The sequence below is a fragment of the Prunus persica genome, chromosome G1, assembly GCF_000346465.2.
Source record: "Prunus persica cultivar Lovell chromosome G1, Prunus_persica_NCBIv2, whole genome shotgun sequence".
NCBI classification, from domain to species: Eukaryota; Viridiplantae; Streptophyta; class Magnoliopsida; order Rosales; family Rosaceae; genus Prunus; species Prunus persica.
In genome coordinates, this window is record NC_034009.1 from 16,163,061 (window position 1) to 16,185,361 (window position 22,301).

Below are 22,301 nucleotides of genomic sequence, written 5' to 3' on the forward strand. Positions count from 1 at the left end.
GCAGACAACCACCCCGCATCTCAGTCTTTCAACGCTGGAGAACCTTTCCAGTTCTCAACAAGGGAAGGTCCATAATAAAAGGAAATGGAAAGTTAAGAGTCAAGAGAAAGCTGTGATCGAAACAATCAAAAGGGTGAAAATAAAGGATGACCTTGTCCAGGTCAATTGCACCTCTTGCGAAAAAACAGTGGACCAAGATGATAGTCCTCAAGATATTAAGGAATTCATCGACATAGTCCAACCAGCTCCATCACAAATGGAGGAGGGAGGTCAAGCCACAATTGATGATCTGCAAGAAATTAATCTTGGTACAGTTGACAACCCAAAGCCTATCTTTGTCAGTGCTTTGTTAACACCGCAAGAGTTAGAAGAATACACACAACTGTTGCAAGAGTACCGAGATGTATTTGCATGGGGTTATCAAGACATGCCAGGTTTAGACCCAAACGTTGCAGTTCACAAACTTGGGATACCTGATGAGGCTCGATGGGTGAAGCAAGCGCCATGCCGTTTTCGGCCAGAGCTAACAATCCAAATAGAAATCGAGATTGACAAGCTTATTGCCGCGGATTTTATCAGAGAGGTCCAATATCCCACCGGGTTGTCCAATATTGTCCCAGTCCTCAAAAAAACTGGGGCACTACGTATATGTGTGGACTATAGAGACGTCAATGATGCATACCCAAAAGATGAGTTTCCACTCCCAATTACAGAATTATTGGTAGACGCAACAACCGGTTTCGGTGCTCTATCATTTATGGATGGATTCTCGGGTTACAACCAAATAAAAATGGCTCTAGAGGATCAAGAGAAAACTGCCTTCTGCACTCCAAAAGGAATATATTGCTACACTGTGATGCCTTTTGGGTTGAAAAATGCAGGGGCGACTTACCAAAGAGCCATGACGGTAATTTTCAATGACATGCTTCACAATACCATTGAATGCTACGTTGATGATTTGGTTGTCAAAACCAAAAAAAGAGAACATCATTTGAGGGACTTAAAACGAGTTTTTGATAGACTCCGAAAGCACCAGTTGAAAATGAACCCCTTAAAATATGCATTTGGGGTAACTTCTGGTAGATTCCTTGGCTTTATCGTCCGACATCGTGGAATTGAAATTGATCCCTCAAAAATCAAGGCAATCTGTGAAATGCCTCCCCCTCGAAATTTAAGGGAGCTGCGAGGGCTGCAAGGAAGACTAGCTTACATACGACGATTCATCTCAAATCTCTCTGGAAGGTGTCAACCATTCTCAAGGCTAATGAAGAAGGATGTTCCGTTTATATGGGATCAAGCATGCCAAAATGCTTTGGAAAGCATTAAACAATACCTGTTAAATCCGCCAGTTCTAATGGCGCCAATCAAAGGGAAGCCTTTAATCCTATACATTGCGGCATTAGAATGCTCGTTAGGTGCATTGCTCGCCCAACACAACGAGGATGGAAAGGAAAATGCATTATATTACTTGAGTAGAACTCTCGTAGGGGCAGAACAAAATTACACCCCGATCGAAAAGGTCTGCCTCGCTTTGGTGTTTGCTGTACAGAAACTACGACACTACATTCTCTCTCATAGAGTCATTTTGATTTCCAAGGCAGATCCACTCCGATATTTAATGTCCAAGCCTGTGCTCTCTGGGTGAATAGCCAAGTGGTCTCTCCTTCTCTCCGAGTTCGAGATAAAGTTTGTGCCACAAAAGGCAATCAAAGGGCAGGCTCTTGCTGATTTCTTGGCTGCTCATCCTACTCCCGGCAACATGGAGTTATCTAATGATTTGGCCGACGAAGAGGTATTCACGACAGAAGCACTTATATGTCAGTTATATTTTGATGGGGCAGCAAGAGGAAAAGGAGCTGAGGCAGGACTAGTATTCATCACGCCGTCTGGGGGCTTAATCCCATACTCATTCTCTTTACTAGCTTTATGTTCCAATAATGTGGCAGAATACGAGGCACTCATCATTGGCCTTGAAATTGCTCTCGAGATGCATATTGATTATTTGCAAGCATACGGTGATTCACAGTTAGTCGTTAGACAGTTGAATGGCCAATACGCAGTCAGAAATACTACTCTCGTCTCATACCATGAAAGGGCAAAGTATCTCATGTCATAGTTTCAAGACATCCATGTTAGTCACATCCCGAGGTCGGAAAATGATAAAGCTGATGCACTAGCTAATTTGGCTGCATCGTTAACACTACCTGACGAAAGGGATATCCAAATCACTGTTGGGGAACGTTACTTACTACTCCCAGCTATAAAGAGAATTGAAGAAGTTGTTGATTCAAACGTCATTACGGCTTCCGAATGTGAGGGGGAACCAGATGATCTTGATTGGCGCCACCCCATAATCGAGTATCTCCGACAAGCCAAGTTGCCAAATGATTCAAGGAAAAAGGCTGAAGTCCGACGCAGAGCCACTCGATTTCTGTACCTAAATGACACCTTGTACAAAAGATCATTTGATGGTATGTTGTTAAGGTGTCTGTCGAAACAAGACTCAACTAAGGCCCTTCATGATACTCATGCTGGCACTTGCGGTGCTCATCAAGCTGGTCCAAAACTCTCAAACCAACTGAAGAGATTGGGTTATTATTAGCCAACAATGGTCCAAGACTCAATGAAATTTGCAACCACATGCAAAGATTGCCAGTTACATGGAGACTTTATTCACCAGCCACCCCAACAATTACATCCGACTACTTTGTCTTGGCCATTTGAAGCTTGGGGATTAGATGTTATTGGCATGATAAAGCCTAAGTCATCACGTCAACATCAGTACATCTTGGCCGCGACCGATTACTTCTCTAAATGGGCTGAAGCGATTCCTTTAAAGGAGATACGAGCAGACGATGTTACAAACTTCATAAGGAATCATATCATCTACCGTTATGGGGTTCCATCGAAGATAATATCCGACAATGCATTATATTTCAAGTGCAAGTCCATGATCAAGTTGTGCGAGAAGTATAGATTTCAACACTCGTTTTCCGCGAGTTACAATCCGTCGTCAAACGGTCAAGCTGAAGCTTTCAATAAGGTACTGTGCAACATCCTAAAGAAGACGGTCTCAGGAAATAAAAGAGACTGGCATGAGCGCCTCCCTGAAGCATTATGGGCTTATAGGACGACTATACGCAATTCAACAGGATGTACACCCTACAATTTGGTGTTTGGCTCCGAGGCTGTTCTGCCGTTAGAAGTCCAATTGCCATCGTTAAGGGTAGCTCTACAGCTGACAAACCCCGACGAAAACGCAAATGTGAGACTGGCAGAGCTGGAAGCCCTCGATGAGAAAAGACTGGCAGCTTAACAAAAGCTCGAAATATATCAAGCTCAGGTTGCAGGGGCATTCAATAGAAAAGTTAGGTTCAGATCTTTCTCAATTAGAGATTTGGTTTTAACTGTCCGAAGACCATTTGTCATTACCAGGAAAATGCACGGTAAGTTTGAACCCAAGTGGGTGGGGCCCTACGTCATTACTAAGGTTTTCTCCAGGGGTGCCTATGAGTTGTCAAACGCCGAAGGCAAGTGCGTATACCCTTATGTGAATGGGAAATTCGTCAAGAAGTTTTATGCCTGATGGTGAGAAAAAAACCTTCGTGGGCTGAAAACCCGAGAGGGCAGTCTAAGGAAAGGAACTACGGCGGCTTGATCCCTTAAAAGGGGTACGTAGGCAGTCTAGTCTTGCCACTAGATGCGGCCACAAAATCCATTTGTCCCTTTCTTCCCCTGAGAATCAAGGGGTGAACTACGTATGGCTTGATCCCTTTATAGGGTACGTAGGCAACTTAGATTTTTTTAAATAAAAAAATAAAAAAAAGCTGAGTGCAGTCGTAAAGCACCAAAAAAAAAAACCCTATCATCCAGTCAAGTTTGTATGCGGCAAAATTGCTAAATGATATAAGTGCTCAAAAAAAATTAGCATGAGTATGTATACAAAAAAAAAATTATTTAAAAAAAAAATCATCATTCAATACTAGTTAAGGTGGACGAATGAGTTTACAATAACTAAGAGGTAAGGAAAAAATAAAATAAAAAAAAATGGAAAAAGGAGTCTACTCCACTCTACTGCAAAGGGAAATCAATGAGCTAACTAACTGGCGAATTTCTTTCTCTTGCGTGAAGCCTAAGTTCCGTGCCTCTATGAGTTTTGGGAGCATTGCTTCATTGGCATCAATTCTAGCTTGTCAAAGCCCAATTTCCTTTTCGAATTGTTGGTCTAAAGATTGCTGCAAATCTTTTGCACGTTCTTTAAGGGCACTTGTATTCGATTCAAACTGTTGTCGCATTTCATGAGCTCATCTTGCTGCCTCTTCAGCTTCCTTCTCTGCCTTTTCAACATCAACCACTGTGGCATTCACATCAGCAAGCTCACTATTAAGTTCTATTAGATGCACGCTCATGATTTTTATGGTAGCGAAGCACTGCTCATATTGGGTGATCAAAGCATTGATGCGGTCAACATCTAGATGGGCATATTCTCCCGCGAAGGCAACGTTCTTGGAAAATGAAGTGGCCAACTTGAAAATGTGTTGGATAGTCGTTTCAAATTCCTGAAACTCATCCTGGCCTGATTCAAGGGTATTAATCATAGGTCGCAAGAGACCAAGTGCCCCCAAAATATGATCACGGTGAGCTAGTAGGTCTATAGGTGATTTGGAAGAAGAAATTCTATCAAAGATGTCTTGCATTTCCTCAGCAATGAACCTTCGCCTACGTGGAGCCACACTTGGACCAAGAATGCGGTGAATGAAATTCTTCACATAAGGTGAGGAGGGCAAATATTCTACCAATGGCAAGGGGCAGTCATCTTCAACAATATCATCTGTCTCATTTGGATCATTACTCACATCAGGAGCAACGACTGTAGCATTCGGTTCATTGCTCACTTCTTGAGCATCATCTGCTTTACTTGGGAAGTTCGTGGTACTACCTTGTTCGGATGGCCCGTCATTCATGGGGAAAACCAAGTCTCCGATAAGAGTAGCAGCATCCGCATGGGAGGAACTGACTCCCTCATCAACTGGATGGTCAAGATTCTGGCTTCGAATTCGTTTTAGACTCTTGTTGTTGTCACTACGCGAAGAATGACGTTTGTTGGAGACCTCTTTTGGACAACTTGTGGGGCCTTGATTCTCCGGCCTAACAATAAAAATATTATCGTGGCTTTCGAGGTGTTTTCTAGAAGGCAAGAAAATTCTAGCTACAGATAATCCCATATATGGTGCTGATAACCCCATCCACCATTTGCAATACCACCAAGTGCAAACTCCAACACGAGTAGAGCGTGGGATATAAAATCCAGCTGTGGTATCTCTTCTAAGTAAAGTGATTTGTGCTATGGCTAAATCCTTCATGCCACACTTGCACCTGTCACGAACGCTAAAGGAAAGCTTGTTCGAAGGGACACCTTGGTCAAAACCAAATTGACGCGCGAATCTATTCGGGTAGTATGGTTCCAACCAAAGATTGTTGTTCACCCTCACCGGCAAAAGTGCATAACGTGTGCAAACTAGAAATTCAAATTTTCTGTCTGATAGATCCTTCTTGTCAGCAAAGGAACGGCCTTCATCTTCAGTAAATGTGGTTGGGCGATAGATTAATTCTTTGTCGCTACGGAATATAATTCTGGCATGATTAAGCCTAAAACCTTTTGGCTTAACACCCGCGTACCTCACCAAAAAAGGGTAGTCTTTGACAAATTCCTTGTCAGTTTGTGGTAGGTACAATCCTGGAATATGTTCGCCTAACCAACCGATAACATAATGAATTGGGAAGGAAGCACTTGACGAGCTGGGACCTTCTGGATGAGTGGCAATTTCTCCAAGACCATGGTAAATATACCCCAAAACAGGTGGTGCAAGTGAAACTCTGACCCCTTGTGCCATCAAACATGCCATATGAAAAGTTTCAGGTCTGACGTTGCGATCCAAGGAAGGTAACACAAATCTACTCAACCAAAGTGCCAAGAATGCAGCCAACCTCCCTTCCTTTGAAATACGTAAAGTGATTTCGGGAGCCCTTAAAAGTTGATCTTGAGGTTTCCTCTTGCCATTCCCAAATGCCTTATAAATAATCTTCGCCCGATAAAAGTGCCCAATCCATTGGGCCCAGCTGACGGTAGACTGATTATGATAAATACATAATTGGGAGTGGATCTTCAAAAGTTCAGTGATAGTCGGAGGATATACTCCATTTTGTTGCAAGTCTTTATTTTGGGGAATAAATTCCTCATACTGGACATCTCCCAAGATTGGCAACCCACAAATGACTTTCATGTCATAGAGAGAAATCCCCATCTCACCATTGCCATGATGAAAGGTGTTGCACAAGGGCCCCCATAATTCACAAAATGCTCTCCATATATTTGGGCAACACTCGTAAGGATATCGGGAAATTGCTACGGCACCATATATTTTTGCCTTATGCAATATGTCTCCAAAGTCACTCATAACGCATTTTGTCCACTCCGCAACGCCAATTTCAAAAGTGGCTCGGCCATAGAACTGATACTGGGGCCCCCACTCCAACTTACTCTTGATCATTCTATGCAAAGCGGGGTAAAAATCATCACGTGTGGGAAGATCTTTGATTTGGAATTTCATGTCTCCATCCACTTCATTATTCACATCCTCCAAACAATGTGCGGTAAACACAACACGATGCGTTTGGCATACTGAAATCACCTTATCTTCTGCGTGGGGTTTGAATTCAAGATACCCCGAATTTACGGAGGCGGTGGTATACCAGGTTGCACGGCCTTCAGGGGGTACATTAAGCTGCACAGATCTTAAAGGCAGTGATCTCGCATATTGGGGGCCAGAGACAAATTCCCTACCATGCGAATCAAAGACTCGCTCAAACCCGAATCGACCTTGCGCGTCCATTTCCTGAATTTTTCAACAAAAAAAAAATTAATTAATACAAGAAAAGTCAGGGGAGGCGCAGTTCAAAGGAAAAGCTATCAATCGTTGCACATAAAAAGTCATTTCATGCACAACGCTTGAGAAGGCATCTGTTGAACGGAAAATTTTCACAAAAGCAATTAGCCAAGAATTTAACTTGGGTTAGAATTGAATTTGTTTTGTCCCTGCAATCTTATCAAGAAAAACATATAAAAATAAAATAGATGTATTTCAGTGGTTTTGAAATACCAAGAGATAAGTATCTCGGTTGAGAAGTGGTCATCAGCTTGAATTCAAACTCATCATAAGATAGCCTCTATAAGAGGCATGACACAAGGGGAGGAGAAGAGAAGGACAGGAGGAGGACAGAAAAAGAGCAGAAAGGAGAACAGTCATAGCAAGAAGAAAAATTAGCAAGCAGACTTGAGAAAGGAAAGAGCCATTTCAAGGTAAAAAGATTAGTTCCATGGCACAATTTTCTGATTTTTTGCTCAAGATTTCAGGTTCCATTCAACTCATGGGTTCCTGGCCATGATGATTTCTATCATCATAAAAAGGGTCAGTAATCTCTCTAAGGGACAGCTCCGCTCAAGTAATTCTGAGGATACGATCCGCACCCAGCAGTTTGTTTGATCAATCCACAGAAATTCTTTTCTATGATGATTGAAATCATCATAACCAAGGTTAAGAATCTCTCCGAGGCTTGGCTCCGCTCAAAGAACTCCAGCAGTATTTTCAAGTTTGCCTTCCATGATGATTTCAATCATCATGTTTTATGGCATAGTCTATTCCATCATGCACCACCAAATAAGCTCTTCCAGGAGCAAAGAATCCCTCAAATCATGGATGTAGAGATGAACCCACCATGGGATCAAAATCAACAGAGCGAAAGCTTGTAATTACAAGTCCCTGTGTAAAATCTCTGTATGAAGCATCCGAAACCAAAAGGGGCGCATGGAAATTGAATTGCCTCCTCATGAGTGTTAGCTGCCTGCAAGCCAACGAAAAAAGCCAACAGAGGAAGAATGGAGCAAAAGGAAAAGTGGTTCTGTGTGTTGGGTTTTGTTTGTAAAAGAAAAAAACAAGGGAAATAAAAAAAGTAATGAAATAAAAAAAGGGGGGCTGTATCGCGCAGCCCCTCCTCCCTCTCTTGAATATTTCTTTGGTTTATTCTGACTGGGAATTGAGTAAAAGAAAAGGACATGGGCAATGGTACAGCAACAGCAAACAAAAAAAAAGGAGCTGGCAAGGCAGGTACCACAAGTTCTCTCTTGGGTTTCTGAAGCAAAATGACAAGTGGTTTCCTCCACCAAATAGAGAAATCTCCAAAACCTTCAAGCTGGCAGCACAGTCTCTACATACAAAGGAGAGGACAAGAGGTCAGAAGCATGGAAACAAACAAAAGAAAAATCAAAAGAAAAAAAAAAGGAGTTCATGGGGTGGGTTACCACGTGAAAGGCAAGATGATTTCTCTTTCCCTTTGTCTTGGGTTATTGACCTTGGGAAGGTTACAGCACACAAAGGACAATAAGAGAAGTTGTCTCTTTTGGTTCCAACTTAGCCCAGAAGCATCCAATTAATTGGAGGGTCTTCTATTGCTACTGTTATTGCTGTCCATGAAAAAAAAATCCTAGTTAGTTCAATTAATAAATAAAATAAAAGAGAAGAACTAAGGAATGGCATGTGGGTTACCACGTGAAATCCTCTTCTGTTTGATGGTGCAACAGGTGGCTTGAGCAAAGCTATGTGCTGGTCTGGAGAAGCAAACGAAGAATAATATTAAGACTTTCGTTTTGTTGCTGTTTGCTAGGGCACATATGTTTTCTTTTTTATAAGGAAAACACATATGGCCCAATCCTATGTGGACAAGAAGTTTACTTCACTGGATGATCCAGCGATTCCAAATCAATAAGGAGCTTAATCCATACTTCACTTGGAGAAGGATTTTTTTATCCTTTGGGTGTCTTAATCAAATTTAAAGACACCTGTTAATGGTACCAATACGTGAGGGGTCCAGCTGGAGCAAAGCAGGGCCACAATCACTTTTTCTTCACGGTTTCATCATCTCAAACGGCAAGCAAGATTGTCATATAGCTTGGCTGCTCGAATGCTTCCATCCCAGGATGCCTTTAGCAATACATGGCAATAACAAAAAGGGAAACAATAAAAGGGGGTCAAATTTATACCAACTGCTGTTGTTAGCATTCAAGAGAACTAAAAATATGCGATGTGCGTTCGGGTCTGCCAAAAAAGGAAAGAAACAAAGGAAGAGGACTTCTTCCTCTTTGACTTGCAGCAGAGTAAGGAAAAAAGAAGTCTTGGACTTCACGGTCTTGCATGTCCAAAGTGAATCCAAGATTATGAAAAAAGGGATGGGCTGCAACTCTACATGCAGCAAAACAAGGAATTTGAATTATGAGTCCAAATTCTATTGCATGAAGCTTATGATAAAAAAAAATGGTGTTGCTGTGGGGCTGGCGCTGTACAACACGTTTCTCAAGACCAATTCAAGATGGCTGGGTCTCTCTACGATGCCTTCAAGCATCCAAATGGCAAGAAAGATTGTCATATGGCTTGGCTGCTCGAACTCTTCCATCCCAGGATGCCTCCAGCAATACATAGCAACAACAACGAAAGGACAATAAAAGGGGAAAGGCAGCCGTGAGGCTGTGAAAAAAAAAGGGGGCTTGTGAAACAGAACAAACCAAATGCTCAAGAAGGAGTTTAGTGACGAAGAAAGCATAAAAGCTCAAGGCAAAACAGAAGTGCCTCACGCTTTGCTTACAAGTCCACTTAAAAAGGACCAATGATTTGCTCCAAGTTTTATCCTCAACTGTCATTGTGCAAGTCCTACTTGGACCAAGACTCATGAAGTCTTTCAAGTCCCTCACATCACTTTTGGTGACTGCAACAAATGAAAACAAAGTGTCCAGGCACTTGTACTCCTTTGTATTCCAAGGGACGAAGACGTGAGTTCACTACTTGCAGTACCAAGCTATGCAAGTAAAAGCACAAAAGTGTCAGCAAAGGTTCACGAGAACTAAATCAATTGACGGTCAAGAAGGCTCAATAAAATGCTTACGTCATTCGGGTCTATCTGCCTCAATTCTCAAATGTAAGATGGCTACCAAACATGCCCACAAAATCTCAACAAGAAATATGGGAATCAATCACTGTGGCAAAGAAGCTATTCAAAAAGGAGTGCCAAGCGACTCAACCATACTGTGTCCATGACTCCATTCCAGATAAATGATTGGCCGTGCTACGAGCATCCAGCTCACACTCAAAAGATACCAAAGGAGCATCAATATGGATTAACGGGCTTGTCAACCACAAAAGCCCATTAATCTCAAATCCTCCAAATCATGCATGGATACAAATGCAAATGTCAATTGTAGAGAATTAGTGGGTTCATCAAAATTGCTCATTATTTTTCTTGGACATTAACAATCAAAATTGCTCATTATTTTTCTTGGACATTGACAAAAAGAAAAATGGTATAAAACCATCCAATTTTCCCCATGGGTCATCTACCCATGCAAATTCCAAATGAGATTAAATTCAAATATCTCAAATACAAATTCTTAATTAGTGGGCCACACTTACCCATTAATTTCCAATTTTTCCCATAGGTCATCTACCTATGAAAATCTCCAAATTGTCCCAAAGACACAAATTCTCAATTAGTGGGCCACAGTTACCCATTAACTTCCAAAATTTGGAACTACGTCGGTTTGATCCCGTCAAGGGTACGTAGGCAGTCTAACATCCCAATAGACGCAACCGCAATCAAATTTAAATATCTGGTTTATCTTAACCAAATTTTGCCAAAACACTTTCCCAAACGCAATTGTCAATGTTTAGGAAAAATTAATGGGATAATTAAAATTACTCATTATTTTTCTTGGACATTGACAACAACGAAAGTGGTACAAAACCATCCAATTTTTCATGGGTCATCTACCCATGAAAACTCTAATGAGATTAAATCCAAGTCTCTCAAACAGAAATTCTCAATTAGTGGGCCACACTTACCCGTTAATTTCTAAATTTCGAACTACGTTGGTTTGATCCCTTTGAAAGGGTACGTAGGCAATCTAGAGATTCAATCTAGATGCAACCATCCCAAATGCAATTCCATATCGAATCCCTGGTTTATTCAGCTAAATTCACTCAAACACTTCTCAATACAATTCAAATCAAATTTCCCTCGCAATGAGTCATTTATTCATTGCGATTCTTTGAACTACGAGTGGCTTGATTCCCGCAAGGGATACGTAGGCATCCTGAGGTTGGACTTGGGAGCAGTTGCAAAATCAAACACACACGTTCTGTTTCTTTATGATGGAATCAAAGGGTGTTCCCTTGAAGCAAGGGATTGTAATTAAGAGACTTACGTCTCGAATGGGTCGAACCTAAAATAATAAAATCTCGTTATTTAATTAGTGATGATGAAATTATATTAGGAGGATCACATTTTTCTTCAACACAGACTTTGCAGGATGTCAAGATACTAAGAAATGCACATCAGGAGTTGTTTTTCTATTTGCAGGTGCTGCAGTGGCATGGAAGAGCATGAAACAGCAGTATGTTTCAACCTCCACCATGCAAGCAGAGTTCTTGGCAGTTTATGAGGCCACTTCAATGGCATTGTGGCTTAAAAATTTCATGTCCATGCTGAAAATTGTGGATTCAATACAGAGACCGATTCAGTTATGGAATGACAATACTGCAGCAGTGTATTTTGCACAAGGAAATAAGAGATCAAGTGGAATGAGGCATTTGCATTTAAAGTTCTTATCTGCGAAGGAAAATATCAGAGATGGAGAGACTGCTCTAAGTCACATTGGCACAGATTTTATGATTGCAGACCCCTTGAATAAAGGGCTGCCTAATCATGTTTTTCACAGACATGTGGCAAGCATGGGATTGCAATTCAGTTTTGATACCTAAAGTCAGTGGGAGTCAGTGGGAGCTAGAGTTCTTGCAGTTATGTTTTAGTTTTGATTTTGTTAACTAGTTCTATCTAGTCAAATTCTGTTTAAGTAGACTTATTTGAATTGTTTTTATATATAATGTTCCGCATTTACTGCTTCTGGATGACAAATAGAATAAAGGCCAAACTGTGATCATGCTAGCATTATGTTTTGCAGTTTGAATCTATGAATGAGTCATTAAAGGAGACCTTGGTAGTCTTAAAGGGTGAGCAAAGAACTATTTTGTTTTATTACACTTACAGTAAAACAAAAGGGTTCTCGTTTTCAATCTAGTTGGATGCCTTATGTGTTTTGCAGATTCATGTATGTGATTATAAAAGTCTTGGATGTTATATATCCAGTGTACTTCGATAGTCCTCTATGAATTTTCAAAATGACAGTGGCTTGATAAAGGAACAAGAGAATTTTGAGTTCCACATGGCCATTAAGTGATGAGCAATAAGTCTGAATTGATTATTAGATCAAGTGGGAGAATGTAAGAAGGTTTATTGCCTTAAACCTGCTGAAGTGATCTTCTAATCAATAAAGGATTGCAAAGACTTATTGTTTATCAGGAACTCAAACCTATCTCGATTAGGTAGCCTTTAAAACAGTGTTTAATAAGGATAATGAAGGTTTAAAGGTTCCTAGTTCTACAAGGATTGGAATAGATTAGTTCTATCGCATGAAATATATCTCTAAGTGTTTCCTGATGGGCAGGACACTTAGAGAGATGCATATATATAGAAGGCTCCCTCCTAGATCCAAAAACACATCTAAGCTAATCAGAAATTCACCCATCAGAGTTATAGCTATAAGGATTGGTTTCTAGGAGAAGAGTTTTTAGTACCTTTGCACAACCAATCTGTCCAGCACCATGTCAGACTCAGGTTAGTGTTAAACATGTTATATCTTTCAGAACTTACACATACATCTCCAAACACTTCCGCTGCGTAATCGCACGGAAAACTCCAAGCCTTACGTTTCTTGCTCACTTATTTATTTTTTGCCAAATATTGAATTTTTTTTCTTCTTGGTCGTGTCTTCTTTTTCACTCAAGCCACTTGCTTCCGTTCGAGACCTATCTTCTATATATGCAAACTAATTACATAAATTCCTTATAGGCATACACACATAGAATCACATCCAGGAAAATATCTTGAATCAAATAAAAATATTAATCATGCATAGTAGTACATACATACCTGCCATTGATGAAAGCTCAAAAGAAAGTCTTCTCCTCTCTGTAGAGTTCTTATGTTCAACTAGCAATTGGGACACACTATTATATATGTGGATTTATTTATTGCTCTTTATTATATCTGGAATGATCAACTTGAAATATATAGACTTTGCCAAAAAGTACGTGTGTGGAGAAGGTTAGAGATTTTCCTTTTATTATTTTTTTTTTTCTCCCAAACCTCGACAGTGCTAGTGCATTTATTAAAATAAAATAAAAGAATTGCAAATTAACAATCCAAAATTAAGCAAAATAAAGATTAACCAAATCAATATAACCTAATCACACAAAAAATAATAAATACACCGGTCCTACCAGGTGAGAAGAAATCAAGGGTAAAATAGTTTACAAAGCAATTACCACCCCACCTAATTACCCTAGCAGAAATTATCAAGACTGGAGTGAGAGGTCATATCAATAATGCAAAATAACAATAAGGATTTTCAGTCGTTTTATCCTGAAGTATCATGCTAATCGGCACTTTATCCTAACAATAATAACTACAGAGGTCATGTCACTGAAAAATTAGATCAGTTTTCTTTGATACATTGCTTTCATTCAGCTTTCGGTGGAGAGTAGGAATATACTTCAAAAGACCCCCTCTTGTCCCCTGTCAGCTAATTGGGGTGGGTGAAATTTTAAAGTCGTCATGGTTATTCATTCTAATCATTCATTTCAAATATACTTTTCACTGTATTGGGTTAGAATTTTTTAACTGTTTGCCTTTTCTCTTTCTTACACAAGAAAGATTGAGAGGATGAAGAATCCAATACAAAAGTTTAGATGTTGCTCTTACCTTTAATTGCTTGCCACCATTAGTCATCTTCACATCATACATAATCGATTTGTTGTTAAATAATTTTGTCTTGAGATGTTATAAAGTTGATTTGAATCATGACCATGGTCCTTAATTTTTTATTTCAATTATGATTTTCAAACCGTTTGCCCATACACGCTCATGAGCTCAAACTCTTACTTTTCACACGCTTTTTCAATATCTAAAAATATATTCTTCCGTTAACTAAAGTCGCAAGGAATTACTTATTAGTTTCTGCATTACTTTTTCGTCCCGATATATGTCATTAATTATAGCAAAGTCGTGACAATGGTTAATGATTGTTCAAAATCTAGCTATAGTGTCAAATTTTTCGTTAAGTTATAAACTTGTCTCGTGCCATTAAAGAAATTAGGACTTAACTCTCAATTCGAAGAAAAGATTAGAGTTAAACCTTACCGCTCGGGGCTTAACGATCTTGGGGAAAAATTAGGTATCAAATTGAGATGGGAAGCAGTGAGGTTAGGGTTTTCACACTATTTTGAGGTGAAAGATTAGAGTTAAACCTTACCGCTGGCTTCTTTAGATGTACGGCTATTGCGAACTGCAACTTTTGCTGTAGTAATAGTGAACATTATTCTTTACTAGTGGGTTAGGGAATCTTAGTGGTACTTAATATTGTGCAGGCATCCTTGTGTGTGTTCGGGTTTACGTTAGGTTAGTGGTGATCCTACCATGTGCATATACTGCTCACCTTTTCAAATTGTGATCATTTCACCATGAATTCAAGTTTGAACAAGATTCAGACCAAAAACAAAAGTTTGAACAAGAGATTTGTTCACACTTCACGCATTCAAATACCTATATGGTAGGGTTTGAAAACATGCCCTTGAACCAGCGAGTGGTCTCTATCGTTTGAACTGTGACATTGATGTGTCTTGGCATTACGTACGTGTCCCTTTTTATTTTGGCATAACTCTTTTTGAATCTTAAAAACAAACAGTTTATGAAAACTTACATAGTTGAAGGAGAGTTATAAGCATAATCTTCATTCAATCACAGTGAAGATTAAAAAGTTACATGTCCACATTGCCAGTCCCACCGACATTGACTCTCACTATGGTAGGATGGAGGCTTAGTTACTTAAATGTTGAGAGTGGAAATAAGGTAATCTGTACACCTAGAATGCACAGCCACCAGCTGAGCAATGGGCAATTTGAAGTACCTCCTTGTGTCTTAATAGGTCCACCACAACACATGTAGGTACATATCAAAACGTAAAGTATTTGAAATAATATATACATAAAAATACATAACAATATATTACTTTTAAAATATAAAAAAAAACTTGAGTGGGGACCCGAGACCACATTGTTCCCAGTGTGGCTCCATCCCTGCCTACGGGTCTGCGTGATTGACTTTTGGTAATGTTGTTGCAATTTACCGCAAAACACTCACAAAAAATGATCCCGGGCTGGAAAAGCCCACTTTGCATGACTTCAAATCTAGTAGTGGAATAAAAACCTCCACTTGATCGTCTTATGGCACCTGTTACTAACATGAATTTATAATTATATTTTCAATGCTTTTAATGAAATTTTATTTTATATCCTAATTAAAACATGAAAGTCCATTGTGTTTTTCAGAATCATCAGGGGTTGGAAGAATCCCTAATATTCCGATTATTCTTTGGTGACTGATCCCTAATATTCCTTGTATACAAATTTACAAACAAAGTAATTAAAACTGCCAGACAAAATCACATCCGCATCATGTCAAAAACACATACATGCAGCAAACAAAACAGAATACCCAATGAGACCTGTGGTGGAGAAAAGAAAGTTTTACTCATGTAGGCCGTCTAATAGGTTTTACAATAACTACAAAGAGTTTATACAAATGCGGAGGAGTCCAATGGCAACATCAACCCTATACCTTTGTGTTTGAAGAAGCTCTCGTTTCCTTCACAGCCACCTTGACCTTGGCCGGCATTGACGTAGACGTTGTGAAAGTTGAACATCCCGACATATGAGGACCCATAGCGTGCTGTAATTTTATTTTTAGAAATATTGGATTCGTTGGTGTTGCCGTCATCTTCAGTATTAGTTGTCTTCAAGTTGCATTCGAAGTTGCTGAAGTTGTGGTACGCTTTCGGAACTCTATCTCCTGCAATGTTATTGCGATGAATGTTGAGACCGTCACGCTCGGGTTTCTTTCCTCCACCGCCACCTTGGCCTTGGGCGGAACTTGAGCCACCTGCTGCTTTGCCGTGATCTTTAGTACTAGTAGTCTTGCAGTTGTAGTTGACGTTGCCAAAGTTTTCACACCCAACGTTTTTGGATCTATCTGCAGTAATTTCATTACAATCAATGTTGTGACAGATACCTTCGAATTCACGGCTACCTTGCCCATGGCCGCCATTGCTGCAGTCGACAACTAAGTTGTTAAAGCTTGAAATCCCAACATCTGACTCTCCTTTTTTTGCGGTAATTTTATTTTTATAAATATTGGATTGGCCGCCATTGCTGCAGTCGACAACTAAGTTGTTACAGCTTGAAATCCCAACATCTGACTCTCCTCTTCCGCCACCTTGGCCTTGGACGGCGTTGCTCCAGTTGACATCTGAGTTGGGGGGCTCAAAAATACCAACATCAGCTGCGCCATCGAGGTCTATAATTTCATTTGTGGCACCATATCTGTTGCTGCCGTCGTCTTCTTCCATTACTGGCTGGAGCTTAATAGGCAACAGGTACACAAACAAGATAAATTTTAATCATAATTCTATTTAAATTTTAAAAGATCAGAAACGATATTCGGATAACAAAAATCCTACAAAGCAGGAATCAGATTCAACAAGGACTAACAGAAGTCTTATATCTTCTTCTCTTTACTTGGACTAACAAATTCATGGACAAACCAATCATTCAAAACAATAAAATGAAAACCATGAGTAACTGAGCGGAATATCTTCCAAATGAAAAAACAATTGCAAAAATTTGAAAATTTGAAGAATTATCAAACCGAGACGAAATTTTACTTACAATTTAATTAATTAACAAGAACGAAATTGACATCTTCAAGCAAAACCAAATCTGTTTCTAAATACCCAAACACTAAATTTATTCAATGAAGACCCAAGCCCTAAATTTTTTCTTCGTACACCAAAGCCCTAATTTGATAAAGTGGAAGCCACAATAAAGCAGAATTTTTTTATAAAAAAAAGAAAGAAAAATCGACATAATTGGAAAGGCATACCAACTGTGTGTTCTGGGTTTTTAGTTTCGATTCGACCAACAAAGCAGAAAATGACTGTGAGGTGTGGATGGAGTTTGGACTGAGAGAGAAGATGATGACTGAGGTGGGGCGTTTGGGCACAGATGACTGTGAATGAGAGCCTATGACGCAATGAAATATAGTCCTTCCTTCCTTCCTCCCACTTATATTTCTTCTTCTCTTTATTAGTTAATGAAATTTTTGGTCCGGTTGCACTAAAGATAATAGAACCTCAAAATCATATATGAAAAGTGCTGCTATGTGATCGAAAATGAGTTGAGGGGTTTTTGGGTTGTGAAATTGATAATTAGGTGGAAGGGGTAAATTTAAAACATAGCTAGACAATTTACCACAACAATAACCAAACAATTTTGGAAACAAAATGGCTAGTCAATAACTAGTCATAAATCTATCAACAAGAAGACAAGGCACATAATGAACCCAGATCAACAATCAACACCTGCAAACCTAGAAGAGTTCTAGTGACTATCTAGACACTCATAAAGACCCATCAATCTAGGCATCCCCTATGCTAGCAACAACTAAAGTGTAGAGTGCGTGAACATCCATTGTATCAAAATAGAAATACTCAGTAGATTATGACTAGTCAACAATAAAGAACATCAAACCAAAAAAATTAAGAACATAAAACCCAGAAAATTGTTTACCTATAAACCCACCATTAGGAAAAACTGGAGGTCATCATCTGACCAGGCAATCTACTAAGCAAAGAAGGTTCTTACAAAGATTACAACCACAAGCTCAAGACTCCTGTATCAATTTAGGAAAAGCTATACCTCTTTGTGCAACCAACTTCTCCAAGCTCAGCAAGAACTAGCAACTTAGTCTTTCATGGTAGTGGCAACTTCCTTATTCAGCTCCATCACTCCATGGCACCAGCGGCTCAGCTCTAGAAGGACAAATGAAAGAAACTGGAGATTCAAAGAAAGAATCGATTTCTTCAGCAAACCATTCTTGAAGAAACCGATCAAAGAATCTAACCTAGATCTAGATGAGTATGTGTTTAACTATTCTAGATATAGATTTTAATCTTTAAAGCAGCTTCAGAATCGATTTGAAAAACCCATTTTTGATAGATGCAAAGCTCACTAACAGAGGAAAAATGCAAAGGAAAATAGAAACCTCTCAAAAGCCTCTCTTTGTAAGTGACGGTTGTCAAAACACTGTAGGGCTATTTAACCCAAAATTCCTAGGTCAGGAAAGGGCACTTGGCAGCCAAAGAATAAAAGAGAATAAGACAAAATTCTTTAAGACCCAACTGGAAATGCAAATAAGCTGGCAGATCTCATGATGCACAAAAGATGACTAGTCAAACACATACAAGCCGCTTGCATAAGAATAACAAAAAATTCTTTAGGACCCACTTGTTTATTTGTTTATTTATTTATTTATTTATTTATTTTTTTGCCAACTATTTATTTTTTTTCTTCTTGGTCGTGTCTTCTTTTTTACTCAAGCCGCTTGCTTCATTTTTTATTTAGCTAACTCACCATTAATATATAAAAGAAAAAAATAAAAGCTAGAACAAGAAGAACAAGAAGACTAAGAAGAAATGGTACGCTCGATTTCTTGTAGTACTTGTTGCCAACTTTGCTAATCCCTGCACGCTTGCTTTTGTTTGAATAAATGCTATTGCCACCATTGTTGTGGTTTCGACCCCTCCTTGCTTGATGAACATCACCAACACCTCCACCTTCATGATATTCATTGTAAGTGTTGCGAATACAACATCTGTGCTTTCATTTGCGATGATTTCATTCTCAAGAATGTTGAAGGTCTCGTTGCTTTCATCAGTATTTTCTGTCTTATTCATTTCTATCTCCTTGGCGCTCTTATTCAGAAAGTGTCCTAGGGCGACTAGAAAAGCTGTTTCTTACTCTCTCCTGTGGGCTCTTGTTCAGTTGTTCAGCTTCAATTTGAGACCTATCTTCTCTATATGCAAACTAATTACATAAATTCCTTATAGGCATACACACATAGAATCACATCAAGGAAAATATCTTGAATCAATTAAAAATATTAATCATGCATAATATTACCTATACATACCTGCCATTGATGAAAGCTCAAAAGTAAGTCTTCTCTCTGTAGAGTTCTTATGTTCAACCAGCAATAGGGATTTTCCTTTTCTTCTTGAAATATATAGACTTTGCCAAACCTCGATGGTGCTAGTGTATTTATTAAAAATAAAATAAAAGAATTGCAAATTAACAATCCAAAATTAAGCAAAATAAAGATTAGGCAAATCAAATCAATATAACCTAATCACACAAAACATAATAAATACACCGGGCGTACCAGGTGAGAAGAAATCAAGGGTAAAATAGTTTGCAAAGCAATTACCACCCCCACCTAATTACCCTAGCAGAAATTATCAAGACTGGAGTGAGAGGTCATATCAAGAAAGCAAAATCACAATAAGGATTTTCAGTCGTTTTATCCTGAAGTATCATGCTAATCGGCACTTTATCCTAACAATAATAACTACAGACGTCATGTCACTGAAAAATTAGATCATTTTTCTTTGATACATTGCGTTCATTCAGCTTTCGGTGGAGAGTAGAAATATACTTCAAAGGACCCCCTCTTGTCCCTTGTCAGCTAATTGGGGTGGGTGAAATTTTAAAGTCGTCATGGTTATTCATTCTAATCATTCATTTCAAATATACTTTTCACTGTATTGGGTTAGAATTTTTTAACTGTTTGCCTTTTCTCTTTCTTACACAAGAAAGATTGAGAGGATGAAGAATCCAACACAAAAGTTTAGATGTTGCTCTTACCTTTAATTGCTTGCCACCATTAGTCATCTTCACATCATACATAATCGATTTTCAAACTTTTCACACCCTTTGTAAATATCTAAAGACATTTTCTTTCGTTAACTAACGTTGCAAGGAATTACTTATTAGCTTCTGCATTACTTTTTTGTCCCTATATATGTCATTAATTATAGCAAAGTTGTGACAATGGTTAATGATTGTTCAAAATCTAGCTACAGTGTCAAATTTTTTGTTATGTTGTAAACGTGCCTCATGTCATTAAGGAAATTAGGGCTTAACTCTCAATTCGAAGAAAAGCTTAGAGTTAACCTTTGCACTCAGGGCTTAACGATCTTGGGGAGAATTTAGGTATCAAATTGAGATGGGCAGCATTGAGGTTAGGGTTTTGACACTATTTTGAGGTGATATCAAGATTTGTGGAACTTACGACTGTAAGAAAGCGTATTGACATTGATAGAGGGCCAAAGGATCTTGGTGAAGTTTTTGCTTCCAACTGAGGTTGTTTAACTATATATATCGAGCCCTTGAGTTAGGTTAGTGGTGGTCCTACCATGTGCATATACTGCTCTTGCTTTTCAAATTGCGATCATTTCACCATGAATTCAAGTTTGAACAAGATTCAGACCAAAAACAAAAGTTTGAACAAGAGTTTTGTTCACACTTCACGTATTCAAATACCTATATGGTAGGGTTTGAAAACATGCCCTTGAACCAGCGAGTGGTCTCTATCGTTTGAACTGTGACATTGCTGTGTCTTGGCATTACGTACGTGTCCCTTTTTATTTTGGCATAACTCCATTTGAATCTTAAAAACAAACTGTTTATGAAGGCTTATATAGTTGAAGGAGAATTATAAGCATAATCTTCATTCAATCACAGTAAAGATTAAAAAGTTACATGTCCACATTGCCGGTACCGCCGACATCGACTCTCACTATGGTAGGATGGAGGCTTAGTTAGGACTTTGGTTCCTTACTTTGTTAGGATTTTGGTTACTTACCAATTTATTTAGTCCTATTGTAATTGAGATTTATATACCCTAAACCTCTCCTCCCCTTCTCTTCAAGGGAGGAAGGGAGAGTGAAAAGATATGTTTCTCTAGGGTTGATTTTCGGACGGATCAAATCGGAATAAGAGGATTCCAATCCCATTGTAAAAAAATTCAAAATGAAAATTCTTTTCCAATTATGTTCCAAAAATTTCTGAATTTCAACATCCATTCAAATTCGAAATTTCAAACTTCTTTCAGAAAATCATTGGAAGTTTTAAATATGTCTAACAACTTGAACGGTTGAAGTTGGCTCAAAATTGAAAAATTACATGAAAAAGCTCAAACAACTATTATATGATATAATTTATATGTCGTTGAATTAAAAAATATTTAATTACTGAATTGCCCTTAAGCAAAGTATAGTTTATTTCAGTTGGAATTCAACATGAAATTATTACAACTCTTCATGTGGAAATATTCTATAAAAATATTCTCTATATATATTAACATAAAAAATTCATTATTAAACTATTGTTTGGCTACATGATGGGGGAGGTGGTGTGCTACAAGAAGATAAGAGTGGGTGAGGTCGGTCGACTAGTAAAATATGAGATGGTGAGGAAGGTGGTACGAAGATGAGAGAGTTGGTGATTAATTTATGTTTTTAAAATATACAAATTCTACAATTTGAGGAATTTAATCCTTCAGCGATTGTGATGCCCAGATGAACCTTATTATTTATTATTATTTCCTTTTTTATCCTTACCTCTCTACAAGATGGGTCATATGGAATTGGGGTATGAGTGGTTCTAATTACTAAAATGTCTTCATTGTTGGATTAAAGTAGATGACATATTTGGAATTTTGAAAATTGTGTGTGGATATAATGGTAAAAAAGATGAATTCCTAATGGAGTAATTCTCCAAGAATTAGAATATCGCCTCCTACCAAAAAATTGAATTCCTCCAAAATTAGGAATTCAATTCCTAATTTTTTTGTGGGTCCCACTTACTTTTCAATTCCTTGATGTGAAGTAAACGCAAGAATTCTCTATAGGTGTAACTTAATTCCTGATGAGAATTCCAATTCCTGATTAATAAACACACCATTAGTAAAGTTCATGATCAGAATTAGAAAAGGTCATTTGTCTTGAAAACATGGCTTGAACACGTAGCTTCTACCTATAATTACGTTATTAATTGTCTTACACGAATTAATGATGTGGTTCAAGACTTTAAACATTTCTTAATCTTCTTTTTTTTTTTTTTTTTTTTTGCTTTCTCTGTTTGGATACTCTCTCTTTTTGGTTTTGCTTACTCTCACCCCTGATATAC

At 38.5% G+C, this 22,301-nt stretch overlaps 2 protein-coding genes across 8 annotated transcripts in view; one reads left to right on the top strand and one right to left on the bottom strand.

Moving 5' to 3' along the window:
* Window positions 1–2,602, top strand: part of LOC109946529 — a 2,982-nt gene extending 380 nt beyond the window's left edge. The window contains exons 2-4 of the mRNA XM_020554691.1: window positions 5–1,519; window positions 1,655–2,025; window positions 2,137–2,602. Coding sequence (XP_020410280.1) covers window positions 5–1,519; window positions 1,655–2,025; window positions 2,137–2,602 — 2,352 coding nt within the window. The remainder of the gene's footprint in view (window positions 1–4; window positions 1,520–1,654; window positions 2,026–2,136) is intronic.
* LOC109946471 lies at window positions 15,676–19,607 on the bottom strand. Of its 7 annotated transcripts, XM_020554399.1 has the most exons (5): window positions 19,495–19,607; window positions 19,246–19,364; window positions 18,756–19,128; window positions 17,973–18,107; window positions 15,676–16,636 (listed from the first exon to the last, which is right to left on the bottom strand). In XM_020554399.1, exon 5 carries the CDS (start codon window positions 16,622–16,624, stop codon window positions 15,794–15,796), a length of 831 nt encoding a protein of 276 aa, XP_020409988.1. In that variant the 5' UTR covers window positions 16,625–16,636; window positions 17,973–18,107; window positions 18,756–19,128; window positions 19,246–19,364; window positions 19,495–19,607; the 3' UTR covers window positions 15,676–15,793. The 7 variants fall into 7 exon arrangements, with proteins under 7 accessions (XP_020409988.1, XP_020409989.1, XP_020409990.1 ...); XM_020554400.1 differs by lacking the exon at window positions 19,495–19,607 and having other exon boundaries at window positions 18,775–19,128; window positions 19,246–19,405; XM_020554401.1 differs by lacking the exons at window positions 18,756–19,128; window positions 19,495–19,607 and having other exon boundaries at window positions 19,246–19,405.

Excerpts from the sequence above, each read along its gene's own strand:
- LOC109946471 (XM_020554399.1), bottom strand. The coding sequence starts at position 16,624 with ATGGAAGAAGACGACGGCAGCAACAGATATGGTGCCACAAATGAAATT.